The sequence below is a fragment of the Myxocyprinus asiaticus genome, chromosome 10 (genome assembly GCF_019703515.2).
Source record: "Myxocyprinus asiaticus isolate MX2 ecotype Aquarium Trade chromosome 10, UBuf_Myxa_2, whole genome shotgun sequence".
In the NCBI taxonomy this organism is placed as follows: domain Eukaryota; kingdom Metazoa; phylum Chordata; class Actinopteri; order Cypriniformes; family Catostomidae; genus Myxocyprinus; species Myxocyprinus asiaticus.
In genome coordinates, this window is record NC_059353.1 from 6,724,688 (window position 1) to 6,743,732 (window position 19,045).

General features: G+C 37.7%; 1 protein-coding gene across 1 annotated transcript in view; it reads left to right on the forward strand.

Annotated features, from left to right (window-relative positions):
• Positions 1 to 5,700: 5,700 nt before the first annotated feature.
• Positions 5,701 to 19,045, forward strand: part of LOC127447415 (alkyldihydroxyacetonephosphate synthase, peroxisomal-like) — a 72,924-nt gene continuing 59,579 nt past the window's right edge. Inside the window, exon 1 of the mRNA XM_051709288.1 lies at positions 5,701 to 6,269. Within this exon, the coding sequence (XP_051565248.1) occupies positions 5,929 to 6,269 (341 nt within the window). The 5' untranslated portion in view covers positions 5,701 to 5,928. The remainder of the gene's footprint in view (positions 6,270 to 19,045) is intronic.

Consider the following 19,045-nt stretch of genomic DNA (forward strand, 5'->3'; position numbering starts at 1 on the left):
TAAAATGTGGAAAGTTGTTAACCCAAGGAGCTATTTCTAGATGAACTAACCTTTAAAATGAGTTTTGCTGGTGTAACCTAATGTATTCATGTTGATTCAGTGATGTTAAATAATATTTTTGACTTGAATAAAACCGGTTAAATGAAAATTCTCTCATCATTTACTCACCCTCATGCCATCCCAGATGTGTATGACTTTCTTTCTTCTGCTGAACACAAAGATTTTTCGAAGACTATTTCAGCTCTGTAGGTCTACATACATTTTTTACTCTAAATCTACTTTCATTTTCAGATGAGAAAGTAAAACTAAATAGGCACCAAATGTGACTTTCAGATGTAAAAGTGAAAGTTGAGATTTATAGTAAAAAAAGACTTAAATATTGATCTGTTTCTCACCCACACCTATCATATCGCTTCTAAATATATGGATTTAACCACCGGAGTCTTATGGATTACTTTTATGCTGCCTTAATGTGATTTTTGTAGCTGCAAAGTTCTGGCCACCATTCACTTGCATTATATGGACCTACAGAGCTCAGATATTCTTCTAAAAATCTTTGTGTTCTGTAGAAGAAAGTCATACACATCTGGGATGGCATGAGGGAGAGTAAATGATGAGAGAATTTTCATTTTGGGTGAACTATCCCTTTAAGCTATCAGATACCCAATGCAGATATCTATATTGTAAAAATAAAAATAATTCCAGCTAGCAGACATGGGCTACCTCATCAGTAAAGCCTGTATCATTCTGCGTCTGTGGGGAGTGAGCTGCCATCAGGTTTCAGCTGGTGTCATTGCCCCTGTGCAAGGGCGTAGACCCTCCCCCCAATATTTATACAATGATCAATGGAAACATGTAAATGCTTCACGCTGCAACCCCCCCCCCCCCCCCCATGTTCAAGCAAAATCTACGCCCTTGCCCCTGTGGCCCCTCCCCTAGATCCGCCCCTGCAAATGATTACAGAGGAAATCAAGAGGAGGTGGTCTCTATTGTGTAAAAACTATTGTGACCTATGACCTTGGCCATTACAGTGTGCCTTTATAATTAAGAAATAGGAGCACATTTAAAGCACACGGCGCTACTAACCTGCATGACCCGCATCTCTACCTGTCAGCTAGCGACCCCTACTGTTCAGACGTGTTCTTTGTCAGGGTCACGTGTGCGTTTTGTCACAGTATAAATCTTTAACCATTTAAACCAATGCAAAAGTTTACAATGACAAAACATTAAACCAAAGTAACATTATTTAGCTTGGGTTAAACAGATGAATCACAGAGTTGTCCTGTGTGCGGACGATCTGTCCACACAGATAATGTTTTAAAAGTTTGAAATGATCTCCAAAAAAAAAAAAAAAAAAAAGAAAAAACAAACAAAACAAAAAAAACAGTTGTTGTTTAAACACCCGAGTTTAAGTATATCATGACACCTAAATCATTCTGAGACTTCAGTGCCACATATATTCTGTGTATTCTCAGTGTAGTTTATATGGAGTCTGCGTACCCTGTAAAATAGGGGTGACCAGGGCTAATTGTTACATGGTTCTCAGTGACTATAAAGTTTTAAGTGACAAGTCCAATTGCACAAATTTAAGTGTTTTGTTTGTTAGTTTCAAACACCGAGATCATTGTGTGTATTCTATCCTCCAAACTAAAACTGCATTAATCATATATTTTTTTAATAGCTGTTGGGTAAACAAGTGAACACAATAAAAGCACGCTGCCATACATTAAGATAAATCAACGAAGTTTAACTGTGCTCTCGGGACAAGGGTATTTTTTTTATTATTTTTTTTTTTTTTATAAATGTCTGGTTGGAACAAGTTGTCACATGTGTTGAAGACAGTGTTGGGTAAGTCCAAATTACTTGTAGTTACTTACTCTACAATTATGATCAGATTCCTTTACTGATTCCTTAATGGGGAAAGTAATTACATTACGAATTACTTAACTCAGTGTTTTCGAATTAAATAATGTCTATATTTCCTCCTAGTTTATGAATCATACACACACAGCAACACATGTTTCTCCCTAACAATGACTTGCTACATATACAGTATATAAACATAATTCATGCTATAAATGTATTCTGCATGAATAATATTATTTCAGAAAAAAGAACTGATTAAATAATTAATCAATTCATTAATTGAAAGCCAGTAACTGTAATCTAATTACAAGAATTTAAAAGGTAACGTGTTACACTACTTTTTGACTCAAAAAGTAATTAGAATACTCCCAACACTGGTTGAAGGCTATTTACTGTATATACTTTATTAATTGCAGATTCTGTTGACCAAAACAGTAGTTGTGTATTTTTATATGGTTTGTTTTCCATTTTTGCTGTATCATTAATTGTTTTACTGTTTAATTTATTGCACAAATGTCTATAATAATTTTTTAATACAGGTGTTGTGGAGGATTTGTGTCTTTTTTATGGCCAGAACATGAACAAAGATATATTCTATGGCCTTTTATGGCCTTTAGATAGTAGTACAGTATGTCAAAAATGTATTCTTCTCAACAAATCAGTGTCAATAAACAGGTTGTGACAACTTACCCCATAGGCTATAGTGGTACAACAAGCCATCCTATAGGTTTAATGTGTGTTCATTAAACTGTACCCTATCTTTTTTCTAATGACAATAGAAATGTTTAACAGGTTTATATAGAAATTGACAACAAACAAACAAAAACAAAAACCTTACCCTGACACTAATAAGACTCATTACATCACTTATTAAGCTCAAAGTAGCTCCAGCACTAACCACTGCAGCCAGCCCCCAGTCTTTAAACCACCAAAATGTAGTTTTCTTCCCCCGAAGCGCGTGCGTGATTGCGCGCGCACGATTGGCAGCTCCACGTCGACATTCTTCCAGCTGCTACACGGACGGACGCGGCGTGAATGCGCCTCATCAACAGTTTGCAAGAGCGTCATCTGCTCAATTCCTGAGGAAAAAATGCGCTTTTTGACAGCGACAGGAATGCGTTTGGACAGAGCGTCTCCTGTCCCATTGAACTTTATACAGTGTGTCGAATGTCTCGTGAGTTGCAGCAGGTATGTTCTTTCTTTCATTGTTTTCTTTCCTTCTCTCCTCTGCAAGTGTGCATTACACTCACAGACCGTGCATTTATGCTTATAAAACACTGTCATCTCCTCACTCTGATATCTTCACCTCCTGATGACGTAAAGTAGCTAACGCTGGCCAGAATTAAAGTTGTCCTGTGTAAACTAACATGGTTACTTAAAGGTCTGAGGGGAAAGTTGTATGTAAATGCATGACATATGACATTCACGTTACTTTTTTTCTTTTTTTCTTTTCTTTTTTCAGTTCCCCCTGTCTTAATGTGGTTCATTGTGAAATTCGACAAGTGTGTTAAACTGAGAATGAAATGTTGATGTATTCCAGGATGACATTCTGCTCTGATAAAGTATTGCACTGCTCCAAATTTCGACTCTTTTCGACACGTCATCTGTTCTACGTATCGGCAGCCCCAGTTGTAACTTTACAACTGTGCAAATAGACAGAATGGGACAAGTCCATATAAAATGTGATTGTTTCAGTGTCACAATTGGCCTTTTTTTTTATTTTCTGTAATGCTTTTTTTATGCACTTACTTGTTGCATAGAAACGTGTGCTAGTAGGCATCTGTTTCTGCATTGTAGGCCACATATGGTTTCATTGGGGCTGGTGGCGTATGTGCATGGGTGAGTAAAAATCAGTCCAAGTTTCCAGCACTATGCATCTTATGCATCATTTCAATTCTTAGGTAACACTTTACATTAATGTCCCCCTTGTAAAGGGTTTATAAAGGGGTTAATTTATGACTAATAAGTCATTTACAAATGCATTATAAATCATTGATATGCAGTTATAACAACATGAATAAAAAGGACAACTTTAATGGCCATGTTATAAATGTAATAAAGTGTTATAATGTTATACATGTTATAAATGCTTAATAAATACAAGTATTTATCCTTATATTAATCAAAAACATCAAATGACCCAATTCATGATCTTTTCACAATGCAGCAAAAGTAGATTTTATAGTTAGATTAAAATGAGGGATTATGTCATTTTGTGTTCATATTCATTGCTGTAATGTCGTGAGTCACTTAAGTTGTCACTTTCCTTGCTTGATGTCTAAAGAATGGTTTTACCTAATCCTAGTTACCTAAAGTTCTCTGCAAAAACACTTTTCAGCTCTTCATGCTCATTTACAGCCTTTATCATATAATAAAGCCTGATGACCATTAAACCATACTGAACTTTATGTACATATGTTTCTAATGCTGGCAACTCATCAATAAATGCTTCATGTGTGCCCATTTTACATTAAGGAACATTTCCATAGGTAACTAATGTTGAATAATTGTTAAATTAGGTAGCATTCATAACATTAGGTAAAATGGGCCACTATTTGGTAAGTATTGCATGACCACAAGTCACCCTTTTTGTGTTATGTTGATATAACCATATAATAATTGCATTTTAGTCAATAATGGACCCCTTTATAAACTATTAACAAAGAGAACATTAATGCCTGGCCCCTACATAGGGATTCCTACATAGTATGACTGCCTGAATGATGTTTTATCATTTAATCACCCAGTCTAATCGCTTTTTATTTTAAGACTATTCCATATTCCATACTTGCTATATACTGTACACACAAGAGATTTGTCATAAGAGATGGTACTGTGACATGCATTGTGGTACAGATGAGAAATGCAACCTGTCTGTTTCTCATGGAAGGTCGTGGGTGGAGTTTCATTGAGAAGAAGGATGGTTAGTGTGCAGCACTGTGGCTTTCCAAGTAAAGTTCTGTGATACACTCCGACTCTAATTGTTTGCAGTCAGTGCATTACAGAACTTTGTTTTGGGAGTTTTAAGCTCAGGCCTGGAGGAAACAATCATTTCATCTGGAAGAAGCTGCAGCTCCTTGAAAAGACCACAACTCGAAATTCTTTGTCCCTCAACAACATGCACAAATAAATCTATCGTCACTACAGCTGTCTCGTCATTCCTTAATCTTAAACTGTTAACACACATAAGAAAACTGGGATCATATAAGTCCAAGATTCACAAAGAGATTGATGTGTTTATGTGGTATATACTGTATATGATCTTGGTGCTTAATTAGCATAGCAGAGGCTGCCACAATTGCTAAATGTCAAAAAAATAGTAACACAGCACTTTCCAATGAAGCATTCCATTCCGTAACCTCAGTGAACACAAAAATGTGTCATTTTCCATTGTTGTAAAAGGAATGTACCACATGTTCTATTTACAAGCGCAGCACTTAAAATGGAGAGTGTAGAGGTTTGTGATGACATCATCAGAACCTCAGGACAAGTAGGTATAGCTGCAGGCTGGAGACCTCCAAGTGGGGGGGCGGAATCTCTCAAATGGGGCGGGGTTACTCCAAAAAGGGGGCGTCACTTCCACTTAAGGTTAAGGTTATGGAAAGGGTTAGGTTAGGGGCTCCCTATATCTTCAATGGCGATTTGGAGTACACGCCCCTTTTTTAGCACTGCCTGCAGCTATACCCTTCTCCCACAGGAGGCACACTAGCACATGTCTGGGTCACTCTCACGGTCACATGACTCTTAGAAGGGCACAGGTAACGCACTAGAACCCTTTAGGGAACAGAAAGGAAACATTTTGTTTGCTCTGATACTACAGCTGAGCTTTCCGATCAGAATCACTCTTACCCTATGACTTTTAATCATTAATATCATAATTATGACGTTTAATCTTATAATTATGACTTTTTATTTCAAAATGACGATTTAGTATCTCTTTATGATTTTTTAAATCTCATAATTAGCCTATGACTTTTTACCTTAAAGTTATCATTTACCGACGCACTTTTTTCATTTTGCGAAAACGGGCTAATTCTAAAAAAAAAAAAATATTGAAATTGGATGATTTATGAATATATTTCGGTAAAAGTCTTCTGTATTATAACAAGTAGAGCAGGGCGGGAAGAGAGGCGGAGTGCGGTGCGAGTGACGCGTCGCGTGTGTAATCTCTACCTCACATCCCTCCATGAGCAGCGCTGCCGCCCGCTGACCTCTGACAGCAAACACGGAAGCAGCATGGCGTCAAACAGCAGCAGCAGCAACGCTCAGCACAGACTTAGGATCATATCCGGACATTTGCAAAAACGACCAGAGGATGAAAGTACGGGCATCACTGCCCAGGAGTGCAAAGCCGAGACTCCCAAATCCACCCCGAGCAGACTGACACCAGTGCCGAAGAGAAGGTACAGTACGTGCGGAGGGGATGCGCGCATGAACCTGTGTGCTATGTGTGCATTACACGTAGATCATTCAGATAAATAAACGATACATTTAAACATAAGTTGGGTAAAACATGAAATAAAAGCAGCAGCAGCGTCATTATGGGCGCTGGAGAACACTTCTCCCATCTAAACAAAGTGTTCATTCATTCCCGGAGGAGGGTGTGGTGGCGAGATATCTGCACACAGATGGACAGATTCAGCGATCTTTTATTCTTATTATCCATTTACATTGAGCTGTAATAGAGGTTACGCTCGTAACAGTGCACGTTATAAACTCCGATCAGTCCTTAAATCGATAGTTCACCCACAAAGTCTGTAGTCATCTATTCAAACATGAAGTAAACGAGACTTGATAGCTGGGGCAGAATGAGAGATTGGTATCCAACTAACATTTGTTGGTTCTCAGAAAAGAACTTTTAAGGTTCTTTTTTTTGTTGTTGTTAGCCAGGAACGTTTTTCTTTTTTTCTTTTTAAGGAAATAGAACGTTTGTTTTTCGTTGTGCATGATGGTTCCCCTAACGTTTCTGTGTGAACCTTTCTATAACCATACTGCAATATTATATCAATAATCCATCTACAAGCCATGTCTGTCTTGATCTACTCCTCACATACAGTTATAAATACATGAAATGGCACAAGTCATGCAGTAAAATGACTTTTATGATACTATTTGTCCGCTTGACAGCCCTAGTCATTATCCACTTTCAGTTTAAAAAAAAACAAAAAAATCTAGTTTAAAGATTAAAAACAGTGTTTTTAGATTGAATAAAAGCAACGGAGAGTCAAAGAAAAACAGAAAAGTAAGGGAGATAAACAGAAAAGACTGATGAGAAAACAAATGTGAAGAAGATGAATATTTACATGATTGATTGTTCATCAGATGTGAGTGTATAATGTTTAAATGTTTGCAATGATGACAATTAACTTGATAGAAATACAAATTACAGTAAAATTATGAAAAATCTATGTCTACCGTAATTATTCTTAACATTTGGTAGGCTACAGGGTTTAATTTGTTAGTGATTGACCTTGTAATTTGTGATTGTCTTGCATGAGTATTGTATATAATCTATTTTGAATTTGATAATATAAATTCAAAATTGAGGGAATTTGAGTTTTGTGAAGCCAAACAATGATGGGTGTAAAGAAGAAGAGCAAAAAGTATTTTATGAGCTTTATTATAAATTCGGATAATAGGATTTTGAGCATCTTCAGTAGAAAGAGACTAAGAAATAGATGACAGTATAACTGAATTAAGGTATATTAGCCACAGTTTGTGAAAGACAAGGACGTATTTTCTTAAAGACAAATCATTTTGTATTACATTTTTTTCGCTAGTTTGTTAAAATGTGCTTTGTATGTTTGATGTGTGTCGAAAGTAAGACCAAGGTATTTATAACATTTTGTAATGGTTGTGTGATTAATTGGCTATGGATAGTAATGGGATTTTGCACTCTGTTTTCTTAATGTTTAATGAGAGATGGCTGTGATTCAACCATATATATATAATGTATTCATGTCTTCATTTAGTGTATTTGTGATTTGTTCTAAGTTATTAAGCAGCAGCTTGAGGAAAGGGTGTTGGTTATTTGGGTGGCTGTGGCTCAGCTTGTAGGGCAGGTTGTCTGCTAATCACAGGGTTAGTGGTTCAATTCCCAGCCCACATGATTCCACATGCCAAAGTGTCCTTGGGCAAGACACTGAACCCCAAGTTGCTCCCAATGGCAGGCTAGCTGCCTTGCATGGCAGCTCTGCTGTCATTGGTGTGTGAGTGTGCGGGTGAATGAGACAGTGTAGAACTACTAAGGTTAAAAGGTGCTATATAAGTGCAGACCATTTTTTAACTATGATGTAGCCCATATTACAGTCTATGCATTTAAGTTAAAAGAAATAATTGTATTTAAATTGTATTTGTAAGGGCAGGGTGTCCTATGACTTAAAATAATGGCATGTACGGTCTCAAGAAATCTCAAGCCGCTACACTGGACTAAAAATGTGTCGTTCCTTTGTTTAAGAGTACCAGGAATTTTTTTGCTTTCCTAGACACTACAGAGGGTACATATGACATTGTTTTCTCTGCCCGAACTTCTCAGTCTGAACTGATCTGACTTCCCCTGGTCAGCACATATGTGTAATCTTTTCTGGGTGTGTGGAAACTTTTGGAGCAATAGACTTTACATTTAGTCCACAGCAGTGTGTATTTTATTGATAAGATACTGCTGGAATTTTCTGTTTTAAGTGTGTTGTCAAAGAGATGGTTAATGTGGAGGTTGTTTTAGTGCCAACAGTATTAGAAAAGCTCATTTGCTTTTAGGTTGTTCAAATGGAAAGAGCTCTTTTGAGACACCTTGCATTTATTTTAATAAATGCATTTATATCACATCACAAAGGCAATACATTGTTAGTGTTTTTGATAAAATTATTGTTCATTTTCCCTTATTGTGCCAGGATACACTGTAGCTGTCAAGTGTCATAAAAAAAGCACAGTGAAAGTTTTAGGGCTGGGAATTGACACAGACCTCCCTATTCGACATTACAATGATATTCAGTTGCCGATTTGATATACAGGTGCTGGTCATATAATTAGAATATCATCAAAAAGTTGATTTATTTCACTAATTCCATTCAAAAAGTGAAACTTGTATATTATATTCATTCATTACACACAGACTGATATATTTCAAATGTTTATTTCTTTTAATTTTGATGAGTATAACTGACAACTAAGGAAAATCCCAAATTCAGTATCTCAGAAAATTAGAATATTGTGAAAAGGTTCAATATTGAAGACACCTGGTGCCACACTCTAATCAGCTAATTAACTCAAAACACCTGCAAAGGCCTTTAAATGGTCTCTCAGTCTAGTTCTGTACGCTACACAATCATGGGGAAGACTGCTGACTTGACAGTTGTCCAAAAGACGACCATTGACACGTTGCACAAGGAGGGCAAGACACAAAAGGTCATTGCAGAAGAGGCTGGCTGTTCACAGAGCTCTGTGTCCAAGCACATTAATAGAGAGGCAAAGGGAAGGAAAAGATGTGGTAGAAAAAAGTGTACAAGCAATAGGGATAACCGCACCCTGGAGAGGATTGTGAAACAAAACCCATTCAAAAATGTGGGGGAGAACCACTACGCACAGACGTATGCAAGACATGGCATGGTTTCAGCTGTCGCATTCCTTGTGTCAAGCCACTCTTGAACAACAGACAGCGTCTGAAGCGTCTCGCCTGGGCTAAAGACAAAAAGGACTGGACTGCTGCTGAGTGGTCCAAAGTTATGTTCTCTGATGAAAGTAAATTTTGCATTTCCTTTGGAAATCAGGGTCCCAGAGTCTGGAGGAAGAGAGGAGAGGCACACAATCCACGTTGCTTGAGGTCCAGTGTAAAGTTTCCACAGTCAGTGATGGTTTGCGGTGCCATGTCATCTGTTGGTGTTGGTCCACTGTGTTTTCTGAGGTCCAAGGTCAACGCAGCCGTATACCAGGAAGTTTTAGAGCACTTCATGCTTCCTGCTGCTGACCAACTTTATGGAGATGCAGATTTCATTTTCCAACAGGACTTGACACCTGCACACAGTGCCAAAGCAACCAGTATCTGGTTTAAGGACCATGGTATCCCTGTTCTTAATTGGCCAGCAAACTCGCCTGACCTTAACCCCATAGAAAATTTATGGGGTATTGTGAAGAGGAAGATGCGATATGCCAGACCCAACAATGCAGAAGAGCTGAAGGCCACTATCAGAGCAACCTGGGCTCTCATAACACCTGAGCAGTGCCACAGACTGATCGACTCCATGCCACGCCGCATTGCTGCAGTAATTCAGGCAAAAGGAGCCCCAACTAAGTATTGAGTGCTGTACATGCTCATACTTTTCATGTTCATACTTTTCAGTTGGCCAAGATTTCTAAAAATCCTTTCTTTGTATTGGTCTTAAGTAATATTCTAATTTTCTGAGATACTGAATTTGGGATTTTCCTTAGTTGTCAGTTATAATCATCAAAATTAAAAGAAATAAACATTTGAAATATATCAGTCTGTGTGTAATGAATGAATATAATATACAAGTTTCACTTTTTGAATGGAATTAGTGAAATAAATCAACTTTTTGATGATATTCTAATTATATGACCAGCACCTGTATATTGTGATTCTGTAAATACTGCGATTTGATATGTTTAGTTGTGTTAAACCCCCTTTCTTTAGAAAGAATTTGAAGAACAGTTGTGTCTGACATGATAATTCTTTGACTCTGTAATGTAGAAATTGCTGGTAAAAAGTAGGGTTGTGCTGTGTATATATATATATATATATATATATATATATATATACATACACACACACACACACACACACACACACACACACACACACTGCTGGCCAAAAGTTTGGAATAATGAACAGATTTTGCTGTTTCAAAAGGAAATTGGCACTTTAATTCACCTAAGTGGCACTCAACTGATCACAAAGTATAGTCAGGACATTACTGATGTAAAAAACAGCACCATCACTATTTGAAAAAATTCATTTTTGATCAAGTCTAGACAGGCCCCATTTCCACCAGCCATCACTCCAACAACTTATCCTTAAGCAATCATGCTAAATTGCTAATTTGGTACTAAAAAATCACTTGCCATTATATCAAACACAGCTGAAAGCTATTTGGTTCATTAAATGAAGCTTAACATTGTCTTTGTGTTTGTTTTTGAGTTGCCACAGTATGAAATAGACTGGCATGTCTTAAGGTCAAAAATGGCAAAAAAAGAAACAGCTTTCTCTAGAAACTCGTCAGTCAATCATTGTTTTGAGGAATGAAGGCTATACAATGCTTGGAATTGCCAAAAAAACTGAAGATTTCATACAAAGGCGTACACTACAGTCTTCAAAGACAAAGGACAACTGGCTCTAACAAGGACAGAAAGAGATGTGGAAGGCCAGATGTACAACTAAACAAGAGGATAAGTACATCAGAGTCTCTAGTTTGAGAAATAGATGCCTCAGCTGACAGCTTCATTGAATTCTACCCGCTCAACACCAGTTTCATGTACAACAGTAAAGAGAAGACTCAGGGGTGCAGGCCTTATGGGAAGAATTGCAAAGAAAAAGCCACTTTTGAAACAGAAAAACAAAAAGAAAATGTTAGAGTGGGCAAAGAATCACAGACATTGGACAACAGATAATTGGAAAAGAGTGTTATGGATCTTAACCCCATTGAGCTTTTGTGGGATCATCTAGACTGTAAGGTGTGTGAGAAGTCCCCGACAGGACAGCCACATCTATGGCAAGTGCTACAGGAAGTGTGGGGTGAAATGTCACCTGAGTATCTGGACAAACTGACAGCTAGAATACCAAGGATCTGCAAAGCTGTCATTGCTGCATGTGGAGGATTTTTTGATGAGAACTCTTTGAAGAAGTTTTGTGAATAAAAGTACCAATTTTTTTCCATAAGAGCAAAATCTGTACATTATTCCAACTTTTGGCCGAGATATATATATATATATATATACACACACACACACACACACACACACACACACGATTGTCTTGTAAATAACAATAAAAAAACCTCATCTGGTAAAAAATTTTTTTTTTTTTTTAATTGCATGCCCTCACTTCAGTTTAGAACACTTGATTATCTAATTAAAATACATAAGTGAATATAAAAATATGGATGAATATTGTCAGTGATAATAGATTTAAATCCCCACAAGACGTCAGTGAGGCTGCTGTTATACTGTAGAATCAAGCCATTCTAACTGTAGAGGAACACGGAGAAAAACCCCCAAAACAAACTATAGGCAACTATGGGCATAGATTTTTGCAGATAACCGACAGTTCCAAAAAGCAACCATCGGCACCCATTAATCGGTAAAACCAATATATCGGTCTGCCTCTTGTTTGAAAAATGTTAGGGTATTTTTACTAGAAAACAAGACAAAACACTAATTCAGAGAATTTTTTTTTTGCAGTGGCTGCATTATGTCCATGCAACCCAATCAGACGTGTATCATAGGGATATATGGATGCTAAGCCCAGGCCTTTAACGGGCTAACTAATGCATATTCAACAAATAAATAGGCTAAGGAAGAGATAAAGTACAGTCAGCCGGTTGTTATCGCAAAATAAACCCCCGACACGGTGATCAGGTCTCGCTAACTATACATTATCCCACTTATTACACGTCTACTAACCAAATTAATAAATACATGGACATAAAATATTGATTTACGTTTAAATTATGTAATTATGTGAGAAGAAATAAATCAGTGAACAGCTGATTTGCACTTCTGGTTTGTGTCTGAGTCCTGTTGGTGTTTATTTTGTGAAAATGACCACCTGACTGCTTATTACAAGACTACTTGCCAAATAAATAAATACATGGATGGACATGAAACATTGATTTGAGTTGAAATTATTTTATCATCTTGTAGAGATTGCACAGTGATCCGAGAAGCAGGAAAATGGCTCGCAATACCTGGATGAGCAGTCTAATATGTTATGTGTGGTTGATACTCAGAAATATCAGACCGCTAGATGGCTCCATTGACCAATCAGAATAGAGTATTCCAGAGAGTCGTGTAATAAATAACAATGACGTCTTAAAACACTTGGGTTTGCACAACTACTAATATCTGGTAGTCGGTTACTTGTGTGTGTGTGTGTGTGTGTATATATATATATAATATATAATACTTTGCTCGCTGTCATGTTTGCTGGTTTGTGTTAAGAAAAACAAGCATCTCGAGGTGAGAAAGATGCAGGCTAGATCTTTGCCGGGTGACGGTGTTTCCGGCCAAGGAAAAAATTATTTCACTCGGTATACTAATGCTCGAGTACTTGATAGCTTTCGACAGCGCCAACTAGTGGATGAAGTAGCCGACTACCCGACTAGTCTATGCAAGCCCTATATCACACAAAACTATCAAAGTAAGAAAAGTAAGAAACACAAAAATCTTCTATACAGAGTGTCACACAACTGCTAATGCACAATACTGACGCAGAATGACGTGCTTCATTGTGACCAGAGCTCTTTGAGTCACAGGGCAATCCTCGCTCTGCATTTAAAGTGCATCATTTTTAGATTATAAATATTGCGCAACATGAGGCGCAACATGGAGTTCACAGCATCCAATCGTTTGATGAGCCTTTTGTACTTCTAAACTATTTACAAAACTGTGTCAGACATAATCTGAAGAATGACTCCTGAAAAAATACTCTCCACACCACCTCACAAGTAGACCTGTGGATAAAATAATATCAACATTACTCACAGCAGATGATTTGACATCCGACATTAAAGAAGCTGTGCTTTGATTGCTGTAGCAGCGGTGCATTAAAGGACTTAATGTAAAGAATTAGAGAGACAAATCTTCTTTGTCATGTTTGTGTGGAACACCGCACCAATATAGCTTCCTATATCTATCTGTCATTAGATTGGCATATCAAGCAAATGTGTAATTGTCTAAATTTTTTTAACAGGGAGATGATTTTAAAATCGTTTGTCTCAAGAATCGCGATTTGTAACAGAATCTATTTTTTTCCCACCGCTAAAAAATGTTTCATATATACGACTAATGCATTATATTCCAATTTGTCTGAAGCCATACAAAAGCTTTGAGACTAAAATTTAAGTAATTATTCACTGAAAGTCTTGACATCCACCCTAGTACTTGCATTTTCGAGTAATTTTCGAGTAATTTTGTAGTCTGACACTATCAGCACTCCGACGCTTCACTGTGTGTATCACTCCGCTTGTGTTCATGCCATTCTAAACTAAAGTGTAAGAGCAGTGCGGGTGTGTTAAGAGCAACTGTTTGTCTTTTTAGGGCCGAGCACCGATGGTGCGAGGACCCTATTGTATCCGCTCTGTTTGTTATTAGGGCCCAAGCACTGAAAGTGCAGAGCCCTATTGTTCTTCTAAGGATTATTAGGGCCCGAGCACCGATGGTGCGAGGACCCTGTTGTTCTTCTAGGCATTTATAATTTTTTTCCCAAATGAATCGCATTTTTGAGGGCCTAAACATACTCGAAAACTCATGAAACTTTGCACACACATCAGAAGTGGCCTCGTACTTTAACAAACTCCTCCTAGAGATTTCATCAAATCTACATCATATTTGGTTATTCTAATCTAAAGGTGATGCTAAATTGTGAAATTTATGAGTTTTCACTGCACGGCGTGACCGTGACGGTCTGACAAAGTTCGATGTTTCGCCATGAAACAGGAAGTTGTTATAACTCACACATACAATGTCCAATCTGCTCCAAACTTCACGTTTGATAATAGTCCTGGCCTGAACACTTCTATATGCCAATATTCAGTTATACACCTCAATACACCTACGTGCCAATATTCAGTTACAGTCATAGCGCCACCTACTGGCAACAGGAAATTACATGTTTTACACTGTGATACACTCTTAACAACATTTAAGTGCTAATATTTGAGTGACATTCCCCTGGCACAGCAGCCCCAACGTGCACCAGGGTGCGAGGGCCCGTTCATTGCTGCTTGCAGCTTTAATTAGGGCCCGAGCACCGATGCAGCCATGTTACTACATACACTGCTGTGCCAGGGCAATGTTTTTTAGCATTTTTTAGCACTTAAATGTTGTTAAGAGTTTATCATAGTGTAAAACATGTCATTTCCTGTTGCCAATAGGTGGCGCTATGACTATAACTGAATATTGGCATATAGAAGTGTTCAGGCTGGGACTCTTATAAAACATGTAATGTTTGGAGCAGATTGGACATTTTATGTTTGAGTTATAACAATTTCCTCTTTCATGGCGAAACATCGAAATTTGTCAGGCCGCCACGGACACGCCATTCAAAGAAAACTCAAAAACTTCGCAATTTAGCATCGCCAAGGCCTTTAAACTGACCAAATATGATGTTGATCTGATTTAATCTCTAGGAGGAGTTCGTTAAAGTACGAGGCCTGGAAATGGCAAAAACTGAGCAAAAATTGAAGAGAAAAATCACAATGGCTGACTTCCTGTTGGGTTTAGGATATGGTTCTAAGATATTTTTTTGTACGTGTTGACATGTTACATATGCCTACCAATTTTCATACGTGTAGGTGAAACGTTGCGTGAGGGCTCCTTCGTTGAAATTTTGTAGGTGTCGCTATCGAGCCATTTTGCCACAATTAATTCTAAAACCAGTATCAGATGTAAATTTTCCCCACTTTTGAGCTGTGTGCAAAGTTTCATGAGTTTTCGAGCATATTTAGGCCTCAAAATGTGACTCATTTCATAACGAACTTTGTCAGGCCGCCACGGACATGCCCTTCAACGAAAACTCAAAAGCTTCGCAATTTAACATCATCAAGGCCTTTAGATTAAGACTGACTAAATATAATGTTGATCTGATTAAATCTCTGGGAGGAGTTTGTTAAAGTACAAGACCTGGAATTGGCTGTTGCCAGTAGGCGGCGCTATGACTATAACTGAATATTGGCATGGAGATGTATTCAGGCTAGGGCTGTTATCAAACATGTGAAGTTTGGGGCAGATTGGACATTGTATGTATGAGTTATAACAACTTCCTGTTTCATGGCGAAACATCAAACATTGTCAGACCGTCACTGCCACGTTGTGCAGTGAAAACTCAAAAGCTTCCCAATTTAGCATCACCAAGGCCTTTTAGATTAGACTGACCGAATATGTATGAAGTAGATCTGATGAAATCTCTAGGAGGAGGAGTTAAAGTACGAGGCCTGGAATTGGCAAAATCTGAGCAAAAATTAAAGAGGAAAATCTAAATGGCTGACTTCCTGTTGAGTTTAGAACATGAGTCCAAGAGACTTTTTTGTAGGTATTGGCATTACACAAGTGTACCGATTTTCGTACGTGTAGGTGAAACGTAGCGTAAAGCGCACATCGTTGAAAATTTGTAGGTGGCGCTATCAAGCCATTTTGCCACACCTAATTCTGAAACCTTTATCAGATGTAAATTTTCGCCACTTCTGATACGTGTGCAAATTTTCATGAGTTTTCGAGTATATTTAGGCCCTCAAAAATTCGATTCATTTGGGAAAAAAATAATAAACGCCTAGAAGAACAATAGGGTCCTCGCACCATCGGTGCTCGGGCCCTAATTAAAGCTGCAAGCAGCGATGAACGGGCCCTCGCACCCTGGTGCACGTTGGGGCTGCAGTGCCAGGGGAATGTCACTCAAATTGTATTTTATTTTTTAGCACTTAAATGTTGTTAAGAGTGTATCACAGTGTAAAACATGTCATTTCCTGTTGTCAGTAGGTGGTGCTATGACTGTAACTGAATATTGGCACGTAGGTGTATTCAGATGTATAATTGAATATTGGCATATAGAAGTGTTCAGGCCAGGACTATTATCAAACGTGAAGTTTGGAGCAGATTGGACATTGTATGTATGAGTTATAACAACTTCCTGTTTCATGGCGAAACATCGAACTTTTTCAGACCGTCACGGTCACGCCGTGCAGTGAAAACTCATAAGCTTCGCAATTTAGCATCACCTTTAGATTAGAATAACCAAATATGATGTAGATTTGATTAAATCTCTAGTAGGAGTTTGTTAAAGTCGAGGCCTGGAAATGGCAAAAACTGAGCAAAAATTGAAGAGAAAAATCAAAATGTCTGACTTCCTATTGAGTTTAGGGCATGGGTCCAAGAGACTTTTTAGTAGGTATTGGCATGTTACACATGTGTACTCATTTTCGTACGTGTAGGTGAAACGTAGCGTAAAGCACACATCATTGAAAATTTGTAGGTGGCACTATCGAGCCATTTTGCCACACCTAACTCTGAAACCTATATCAGATGTAAATTTTCGCTACTTCTGATGTGTGTGCAAAGTTTCATGAGTTTTCGAGTATGTTTAGGCTCTCAAAAATGCGATTCATTTGGGAAAAAAATTATAAATGCCTAGAAGAACAATAGGGTCCTCGCACCATCGGTGCTCGGGCCCTAATAATCATTAGAACAACAATAGGGTCTCCGCACTTTCAGTGCTTCCACGCCAGACACAGTAAACCATTTCTTTATGGACCTCACTTTGTTCACAGGGGCACTGTCATGCTGGAACAGAAAAAGGCTATCCCCAAACAGTTGCCACAAATTTGGAAGCACACAAATCCCAAGCCATTACATAAAGAAACATTAAGATTTTTCTTTTCTGGATTTAATGGAGTAACCAAATTTGTTAATTAGAAGGGGGTGTCCACAAACTTTTGGCCATATAGTGTAGCTTTAAACAGCTTTAAACGAACAACTTCAGCATTACGGCTCATCACAGCTGAGAGACAGAGCAGACTGATTAATTACACAAACCGAAGGCGCTTACCTCTTATCGGACTTTCCACATTGGAGTGGACACACTGTTTAAAATGGCGGAGGACATTGCGGTTTCTACAGTGAAAAACTCTTGCGCACCGGCTACCGCGAAATAGGGAGAAATACCCCCGTTTGAACAGCTACTTTTCCACTGAGAAAGCTGATCTTCAGAAAGCTGAAAGTATCTCTGCTTGGGTGTGGCAACAGGTGATCGCACACGCTCCGTCTCTCTCTCTCTCTCTCTCCACACACACACACACACACACACACACACACATTTCCATCCATCCATCCTTGTTTATCCAATAACTTGTTAGAAACAGCACACGCTGTGATACTATTTCTGAAGTGACATTTTTGAATTACTAACGAAGGCTTGGACACATCATTTGGTTTGAACCAACAATGGCAGATTCTGATCCGCCGCATAATAAAGTAGTTCCATGCACAAAAGCATTTTTATAACCGTACTCAGTTTTTCCTAATTTTTTAAAATGTACTTGTTCATTGAACTGTTGTATATAAGCAATATCACACTCGCAATCATGCTATATGGCCCTAAATCAGCACTGCTCTGATTACCTGCGGCCGAATCACAGCAGTGCTAGGGGCATAACGCACTCTTGCTCATGTGATATTGCTTATATATATATATATATATATATATATATATATATATATATATATATATATATATATATATATATTAAAAGTAAAAAACATCGCACTCACCCTGAGTTTAGAAACATTAGGGTAATGCACTTATATAAGCTTTGAGTCTACATAAACATTTGTATAAATTTGTTATCATGTTGTTATTGTTATAACCTCGGTCTAGGGTCAAGGTGTAACATAAATGATGCTCATCACAGACTGAAGAGACACAAAATACTTCAGGGATGGGCAGTGGTCAAAATAATAAACAAAAGTCCAACTCTAACAATTACCTTACAACATAAACAAAACACAAAATACAAATAACTTGCCTCCCTCCCTAACTATCAATAAACAGGAGAAAAAAAAAGAAATATATATATATATATACATACATAGGTTGTAGGGATAGGGTGCCACTTTTCTTTGTGATAGATATATATATATATCTCACAAAGAAAAGTGGCACCCTATCCCTACAGCTTCTGTGGCATTTCACTCTATTTACACTACTTACAGTTATTTACAGAAACACATGTACCAAACATAGACAGAGAAAAGAACTATACAGGTTAATAGCATACAGTAACAAAAAAGAAATCAAATTTACTTTTAAGTAATGTGCTACCAAGTTTTCCATAAATAACAATCACAGATTATATATATGTATATATAAGAGAGAGAGAGAGAGAGAGAGAGGACTCAATCACAGAGTTCAATATATTTATTAAATTAAAAAAAACAAACAAAAAAAACAAAGTTCCCC